The 8,974-nt window shown below is 45.1% G+C and overlaps 1 protein-coding gene across 1 annotated transcript; it reads right to left on the bottom strand.

Moving 5' to 3' along the window:
- Window positions 1-1,078: 1,078 nt before the first annotated feature.
- LOC133911060 (peroxidase 2-like) lies at window positions 1,079-2,757 on the bottom strand. The gene is made up of 2 exons (XM_062353280.1): window positions 2,433-2,757; window positions 1,079-2,031 (listed from the first exon to the last, which is right to left on the bottom strand). The coding sequence occupies exons 1-2, from the start codon at window positions 2,667-2,669 to the stop codon at window positions 1,261-1,263; spliced, it is 1,008 nt and encodes a 335-aa protein (XP_062209264.1). The 5' UTR covers window positions 2,670-2,757; the 3' UTR covers window positions 1,079-1,260.
- Between the last annotated feature and the right edge of the window lie 6,217 nt (window positions 2,758-8,974).

Genomic DNA, 8,974 nt, shown 5'->3' with positions numbered 1-8,974 from the left:
GTCATTGATTGTGGCGTCAGTGAAAGAATCTTTTTCAAAGTTAAAATTATTAAAGAACTATTTAAGATTCACAATATCTAAAAAAAAGATTAAATAGTTTAGTAACTTTATATATTGAAAAGAAATTACTAGATAAGATTGATGTTGATACCATCGTCAATAACTAATTAGTAATTATTAAAATGATCCCTATAAAGTGTTTGAGCTTAGTGTTATTTTTATATATTTTAAATATTTATCAGAAATACTTTTAATATATTAAATATTATCATTACAATTTATATATTAATTACTTTTTTGATATTTCAATTTAATAAAGATCTATTTTTATTTTTGCCTCGGCCACCAAAATCTATCTGATGTTGCTTGTTTGTCCGCGTCACTCTAAGACCAGGTGCGTGCGGCCACCAGCACCAGAGACTAGGCCTGACTCTTCCAAGCGACCGTGTCCTGCTGGCAGTTCTGCTCATTCTCCTGGCCCACCAAGCCTGACCGGACAGCAGTTCCCATCAACACTGCAAAGCAAACCGCCAGACCAGCCTGTGGTCATGCCCACATCACGCGTCTCTGAGACCACGACTGCGCGCATGCGACGCAAGCACCTACCCCACTGCCGTCCTGGATTGTCGCACCGTAACATGATCTATTTCCACCGTACGTAGTACTATAGTTTGTGCATCTTTTATATACATATTATAGTTCCCAGTCTAAACGTCTCACATAACCTTCTAGTTTTGTTGATTTCAGGTTCTTCTCCATCTCTGTTATCGATCATGTTTATCCTAAATATATATGCATATTTATAAATGAATACCTAATTTGTCTAGTATAAGTTCTTTCTAATTTGACTTAATGTTAATCCACACAATTAATTTGTGTATTGTATATATGAAAACTAAAAATATTACTATAGTACTATAAAAATATCCAAATAGTATATTATCAACACACGCACATCACTACTGCCATAATACTAAATTATTTTGCTTTTGCCAATTTCAATACTTAATCCAATTTTTAAACATACATGACCTCACAATTACTTATCGAAACCTCCTTGTTGAGATAAACCAAAGCAAATGACATAATAAAGACAAATGAAACTAAAATGTAGCAAATTACAACAACAGAACGCTTGCGAATTACGGATGAAATCATCAAACAAACAACCGAGTGATCCTTCAGTTCTTCAACAATCGCGCACCTTGCAGTTTTCTTGAAGATTATTAATTCTTCACCCTGCATGGATGCAGCGGACAGCTAGTAGTAGTTGATCGCCCGGCAGTTCTTCCTGATCTGACCCTGGTACCCGGTCTTCACCTCGATGCTAGCCATCTTCACCATGGCCTTCTTGAACCTGTCCTCCCACCACCCGGGGATGTTAGCGTTGTCCTCCACCATCTTCGCCGTCTCCGGCGACGTCAGGAGAGCGGCGTCCGAGGTGAACAGCACTGTGTGCGACAGCACGTTCTTGTAATACTGGTTGTCCAGCTCGTTAGGCGTCACCACGTCCTGCATGGCCGTCGGGTCGTCGTCGTTGTCCGTCGGGTTGGCCGGGCATCGGCCTCTCAAGAACCCGGCGAACCCGCCGTTGATGTCGGAGGGGGACTGGAGGCGGTCGGGTACGAAGGCCGAGCAGTGCGACTGCCCGATAGTGTGTGCGCCGGAGAGGACGACCAGATCCTCCACTGACAGCCCCTTGTCTGCGAAGCTGGAGATGAGATCGCTGAGGTTGGACGTCGACGGGGCCAGGAATTTGAGTGGCTCGGAGGCGTTGGAGAAGGTGCCGTCGCGGCGGCCCGCCGGCATGTCGAAGTAGACCTTGCCCTTACTGTGGAAGTAAGACGCGTCGCGGGCCGTAAAGGCGATGATGTCAGCGCAAGAGACGACACCGGGGCAGGCAGCCTCGACGGCGTCCTTGATGGCGTCGAACAGCTCGAAGCCGCGCAGGCTCGGGTTGTTGGGTGCGCTGAGCTTCTCCGGAGTCGGGCTAAACGGGGTCGGGTCCAGAAGGATCGAAGCATCACAACCCTAGTAACCAAGTGAAACAAGATAGTAATTAAGCCCATCAAGCCAGCTAATCTGTGAAATAAATATAAATATAACGTGCAAATCAAACCCATTTTCATGCGTGCAAAAGTAACCCACATTATATGTGAAACACAAAACAAAAGTATTTATCCATATCTCAAAAGAACTTTCGCAAATTGCAGGCTCAAATTTGCAATTCACGTACAGCGTTATAATCTGGAAGAATAAAGGCATAACAATGCTGGTAAAGATGGGACAATAAGGTTATAACCATAATAATATGTACTTAGAAGGAAGCTGCTAGCCGAACGAACACACTGCCCTGGTGTACCGTTATCCCTACATGTGCTTATATATCTCATGTAACTATGATCAATGTGTGACAGTTGATGCGCAGGTACCTCGACGAAGCAGTCGTGGAAGAGGAATCGGATGGCGGCAGCGCCGAGGCCTGGGTTCTGGTAGATGGCCTTCTCGACGACGCCCTTGACGATGGCCTCGGCATGGGGGCACTTGTCGTTGTAGTACCCCAGCTCCAGAGGGTAGTAAGGGCTGGCTCGGCACTCCGTGGCTAGGAGCAGCAAGGTAAGTGCGGCTAAAATGGCCATCTTAGATGTACCAGCAACAGTAGTCGCCATATTAATTGATACCTCTAGCACTTAATTAAGGTTTGAGCACAAAGGCTAACTCAGAATGCGAGGAAGAAGTGATGGAGAGTAGCTCCTAAGTTGGAAGCTATTTATAGGTGTGGAAGAATGCATTTGGACCATGTCGTTGCGCATTATATATGTATTCACAACATTGCATGCATATATACAATATGCATACATAATATTTGGTGTGTGCAATTTTCTATGCTATGATACAGATTGATTACCTTTCACATTGGTGAGTAAAGCAAGTAAGCAACAGAAAGGTATTTATTTAGACAGCAGTAGTTCACTAACCCTGGACGGAAGCTGCTCAACGAAATGTGAACTGGAGGCCTAAAGCCAGCATTAGGACCAATAAATTCAACTTGGAAGATAATCACTACAACATAAACAGTCATCCGTGCCACCCCATCAGTACGGTTAGGATAGAACCGGTATTGATGAAGTATCTATGCCGGTTCATAACTTTCTGTGCTCGATCAACGATTGAGCCGGATTAAACTGGCACTGATACTCAATATAAGTGCTGGCTATTGGAAAAAAACCAGCACTGGTACTTCAGTGCTGGCTAGTAATCATGACCGGTACTGAAAATTCGATCGGACCTAAAATTTAAATTCACTCTGGTTTGCACATGTGTTGAGATTCGATCGGTCTCTCACTCCCTTATCTCTTTCGCACCTTCCTCTCTCTCCCTTATCTCTTCCGCACTGTTCCTCTCTCTCCCTTATCTCTTACAGTCCCCATCATCGTCCTCTGCTCGCGACTGCAACACCCCACAACGCCCGACCCCCTCTCGCTCCTCCCCTACGAGCCGCTTTGTTGTGCGACCCTACCCTGCGGCGACGCACTCAGCCCCTTCTGCGACGCCGCCAACCCGTTCCCGCGTCGCCTCGCACTCGATGTGCTCCCCGCCGAGCTCTTCCCCACGCACTCCAGCATCAACGAGGCAAATCCACGTCTGACACAGAGGGGCAGGGACGATCGCGATGACGATGAGACTGAGGAAGGTCAGAATATTGTTCTGCTTATTCTCCGATCGGGTGATGTGTGCGTTGTAGTTTTTCTGCGATCGGGGGTAGTTTTGTTTATTTTTTATTTGAATTGTTCATTATGTTTGTTATGATGCTTTTCTATTGAATTGAAATTGAAGTTGTTGTATTTTTCTACCAGTGTCAGTTAAGATTTTGTTTGGGCTAGTAAAGTAACAACTATATGATATTGTTCATGTGCAAGGGATGACCAGGACGAGTTTCAGAAGGAGAGGAAGAGGAATAGAAGAGTGATGATGATGCAGCCATTAGCACTAGTCATCACATTTGGAAATTTTACTGGTTGATCTTTTGCACTTGTAATGATGGTTGGGATGTCTCTAGCTGTTTGAGGTGCTAGTTTGTTTATAAACTCTTTAAATGTATGCCTAAGATTTTTTTTGTCTAATCTAATATGACAAAACTTTTGGTTTACAGTAGTGATGCTACCGTGTTTGTGTCCATCTTGTTGTGTTCTTGCATCATGTGCTTGCTTTTGTGTGATCTTCTGTTCTGCGATTCAATCGGTGACTCATCAGATTAGAACAGTGGCAGCAGCGGTGGCCGAGCCAGCTCGTTTATTTTTTGGCTCCCTGGAACCTATTCAATGCCGGTTGGTAATTATGGACCGACACTGATAATAGGCTTTTCAGTGCCGGTTGGTAACTATATACCGGTACTGATACTTCTTATCAGTGCCGGTTCAAAAACCGGCGCTGATAGCATTTTTGAGCTGAAACTCATGACCATTTTTATAGTAGTGAATCCCCAAATTATTAATCGTTGGCAACTGCAAGGCCAGACGTTACAAGAGGGCATATCAGGTAAAACCTAACCTTGAAATCTTGAAAGCAGTTGCAAGCAATTTTTTTTTATTTTGTTTCAAGGAAAAACCAAAAACGTCACAAAAACATGACTGTTCTTGCAAAAATGGCACAATAGTTTTGTTGCATGCTGCTTGAAACAAAATGAAACACGGCTATGCTACAACGAGTTTTTAAGTTTTCAAATGCTAGTGGTTTTCAAATAATATACTCACATGCACTACTACAGAACATTACATCATTGCCGGCGACAAAATCCCCTTCACTGTCGGTTTTGAAGCCGGCGGTGGGTAATGAGCAGTGATAGTCCCCAACTATCACTGCTAATCGGGCGGACCGGCAGTGAAAGGTGTTATCACTACCGGCTCAAACCACTAGCTGGTTTTTCAGTGACGATGATACCTGTGGTACCACTACTGGCTGGTGGTTTCAGTCGACAGTGATGTCCAGAGCATCACTGCTGATTGAAGCTTTTAGCCGGCAGTATTTTGTCTATCCACCCTCTCCTCTCTATCCTCCCTATTTCTCTCCTCCTTCCATCTCTCTCCCTCTTAATATCTTTATCTCTCTCCTCTCTACCCTCCCTCTCTCTCTCCTCGATCTCTCTATCTCTCTCTCACTCTCAATACATGCATACAATAAGACACATTTAATGTAAATCAATAATAAAGACGCATTATTAATACATAGTAATTCATGTCCTTTATTAATACATAGTAATTAATGTCATTCATTTATATGGTGTTATTTAGCGATATGTAAGCAGTCTAACACCTAATAGACTTCCTCCTTATTGCATACTCTCTACTAGAAGGTACGATATCATTTGAAGGTTTGTCCTGCGTCAACGGTACGATCTGTTCATGAAACTTGTCATTTGAGTTGATAACATATTCCAGGACGAACATGGCAATCTATTCCTGAGGGCATGTATTTTTGTAGGTAGTAACGCACATGTGCATAGTTTGGAGCGTTGCGTTTGAAGAATAGAAAGAATTAGTCTTTCAATACATATAGAAATTGAAAAGGAGGCATCGATATGTAATTTCATACCTCAAGATCATTGTATCTGACAGTGTTTAAGTCTACACTGAATGCGTGCATGAAAGTAAGAACATAAAACCCGCAGAGATTGTTGCCAGGTGGTTGCCTCATACACTTCAAGAGGAAAGGATTCATCAGTGGAATAAATTGAATCTTTTTATTCAATAGGAAATTCAAGTCATGAATATTCCCTGTGTACCGAAAAGTCGGTTTTTATATCATACCGCTTCCTAAATGGAAAGTGGATAACACTCTTTTTGTGGTATCTTATATATGCCATGTAAATGAATATGAATACCAATTAAACTTAGATGCAATTGTCGAGAAGATTAAATAATCAAGTTTACATGTTTAGCATGTCGATGAGGTCTTGGCAAGTTGTCTTATCTCTCTTTTGTGAGTCCAAGACAATGATCTTTCTCAAGTTCGGTGGATGACAAGGAGGATCCAATAAAAACTGCAGCAATATTATGTCATCATAACAACTTAGTACTAGAATCAAGTTGCCCATAAAAGCATAATGCCCCTAGCACGCAAACAAGTACTCAAAGTTATAGAGTAAGAGTACAAATTTCTTGTATTAGTGGTGAAGCAGACACTTCAATAACTAGTCTTTGGTGAAGTCAAGATGCTCCCTTACAAGTTCCTCGTTCTACTTTATTATCTAATTCTTGTCTTCATGTGCGGATCTCCATTCTACGAAAGAGAGAAATTAGTCATGCAATTTCAATGTACAAGATCATATAACATGAATTATATGCATAAGTCACTTACAAAGTTTATGCTCTGACTATAGCCACATCGAGAGCATCTTCCTTGTATAGTTCATACAGGTACAAGAATTACACCCAGAAGGAGTCTTCCTGTTGAGGAAATATTCATCTGTGTATCTTACAAGGAATGCCTAAAAACCCTGCCTGGACTGCTCCAAGTACCACTAATATAATCGACGTATTTTATTTGTAAGGTTTCTTTGTATATCTAGTTTGACCAAAGGTTTGTCCAACTCAAATGGCCATGTAACATCCAACTTTACAATATCCGCTCCCATAGTAAGCCGTGCTAGTTCTTCTACTATTATTTAGAAGAAGCCAGGAAGTCTCCAATGATTGTAGCATCCTAAACAATTGGACCTGATTTGCTCTTGGTCTGCTTCTTACTGATACGTTCGTAGTCAGTCAGTAGCTTACTTGAAGCGGCCCCAGTATGTTTAGTTTTGGATACATTCATGAAAAATTTCATAGTATCTTCAGGCACAGTAAGTTTTGGTGGAGGTGGTGGAGGATTAAAATGACTAATTACACTAGCGTCTACAATCTTTTTTGTTTCCTCAGCAGTGAGTGAATAGACCTCTTTGGGTTCCAAAACCCTCTTAGATGGCACTGACTTCTTAGATGATGTCATCTGCTTGGATGATGCGGAACCTGATCGTGTTTTCTGAGCTGATGGTTGGCTTCTTGATGACGTTGGCTTCTTGAGCGGTGGACTTCTTTGAGGCGATGACTAGGGAAGTGGACTTCTTCTAGGAGATAGCTGAGGAGAGGGAGATATTCGAGGTGACGGCGGCCCAGGGTGTCGTGGAGAGAAGAGGTTCTCAGGAACTGTCCCTTGTGGAAACCCTATGTAGGCCTTCTCCCACGTAATAAATGTATGCTCATTCTTTCTTATAGCGTTCGCCCCCTCCTCTACAGGGTAGTCCACTTCAACATGATGGTACTTATCGGAGGGTTAACTCCTATCGTAGGGATCCTGAGCGATCCCTTTTTAGAGATTCGGTCGGGGGGGGGGGGATGATCCTGAATATGTTCCCCAGAGAAATAAATGGGTATGAATGCGATGGCCGGTGGGGTAGAATGATCTAGTGCGAAACAGAGTAAATGCGCTGGTGTTTAGACAGATTCGGGCCGCACGGAGGCGTAACACCCTACTCTTGTATGGATACTATAAATGCCTTGAGAATGCCCCTCAAGGATGTTGCTGGTTAGAAGAATGTTTGTCTATCTTAGAGCCTGAGGCTCCTTGTTCTTCGGTCTGCGTGTGTCTGCTAGCTCTGGGTGCTCTCGATCTTCTCTTCTCTTCGCTGCTTAGCTTGCTCAGAGATTTCAAAGCTTCAAGAACTTCTTTTGCTTGTGGGTGATTGATTCACTTCAGAGCCTCTAAAAAATTCTCTCTTTTTGTCCGTGCTGCCGATGGCTTTAAATACCCGTCGGCAGTAGCGTGCCTCGAACAGGAGGGGGGCATGAGTTCCAAGATACCATAAATGGAAAGGGCGTCATCATAGCCTCTGTGCGAAGTGACCGGGGGTGGAAAATGCGTCCCACGCCCGGTCATCCATCGCCATAAATGCACTGGCAACGGGTGCCGTGGAGAGGGCCCACCGGGCAGCCGCAGAGCGGCCCGGTGTGCCCACCCTGTCTTGTTCTCCTGCCACAGCAGTGCAGCAGACGGAACGCCTCGGCCCTTACGACGTTATCCCGAGATGGGCCGGATGGCACGGGATGGGATCGTGCATTCAATGATCCCACGCCCTTCTGCCAGAATGTGGCAGGAACTGACACCGAGCGTGGCGGGAGCAGTTGGGGGTGACAGGCCACACGCGCTCTTTAAATGCGGCCTTGGTCCTTTGACTGGCTGACACCTCATCAGTGGGCCCCTCGGGGGCCACTGTTAGGGGGCTCTCTGAGTCGTCGGGGAACCGAGTGCTAGGGGGTCACTGTTCACCTCCCCGAGCACTCTCTCCTGAGAATGCCCTTTCTTGATCCTTGGGGAACCGAGTGCTCGGGGGTACTGTTCACCTCCCCGAGCACTCTCTCCCGGGCACTCGTGTACGGATCCTCGGGGGACCGAGTGCTCAGGGGCTGCTGCATGCAGCCCCGAGCACTCTCTCCCGGAACTTCCTTCAGTGGGTCCTCGGGATACTTGGGTGCCCAAGGGGCCACCGCTCGCGACCCTGGGCACATTTCTCCCGGTACTTAGCTTTCTGATCGTCTGGGGACTCGAGTGCTCGGGGGCCACCGTATACCTACCCGAGCACTTTCTTTCCGGTACTTAGACTTCGCAGATCATCGGGGAACTTGGGTACTGAGGGACCACTGACTGTGGCCCGAGCGCCCTCTCCCGGGACTCAATATTTTTTACCTCGTAGAGGAGACTCCGCGGGATGGCACCACGTGGCAGATTGCTGGCCTGGCCTTGGGATTCGGGGACCCCCGGTTCCTGATTCATCGACAGTACTGGTCAACTGACTCGTCTACTTCGACCACGGCATAGCCCTCTAGTATCGAACATCCATGCAAATGTTCGTAGCAGCCGCGGGGATAAGCCATGCTAGAAGCCACCTTGATGGTAATATTCCTAGCAACAATGTGTAGTTCACACGGTGTCCGTGCTG

This window comes from Phragmites australis, chromosome 3 (assembly GCF_958298935.1).
Source record: "Phragmites australis chromosome 3, lpPhrAust1.1, whole genome shotgun sequence".
Taxonomy (NCBI): domain Eukaryota; kingdom Viridiplantae; phylum Streptophyta; class Magnoliopsida; order Poales; family Poaceae; genus Phragmites; species Phragmites australis.
This window is presented reverse-complemented; position numbering and strand designations above follow the sequence as displayed.

What these genes read in the sequence shown, in the direction of transcription:
- LOC133911060 (XM_062353280.1), bottom strand. Translation starts at nt 2,669, where the DNA reads ATGGCGACTACTGTTGCTGGTACATCTAAGATGGCCATTTTAGCCGCA. An exon ending in TCCACGACTGCTTCGTCGAG is followed by an intron (nt 2,032 to 2,432) that starts GTACCTGCGCAT and finishes CTTGGTTACTAG; the next exon opens with GGTTGTGATGCTTCGATCCT.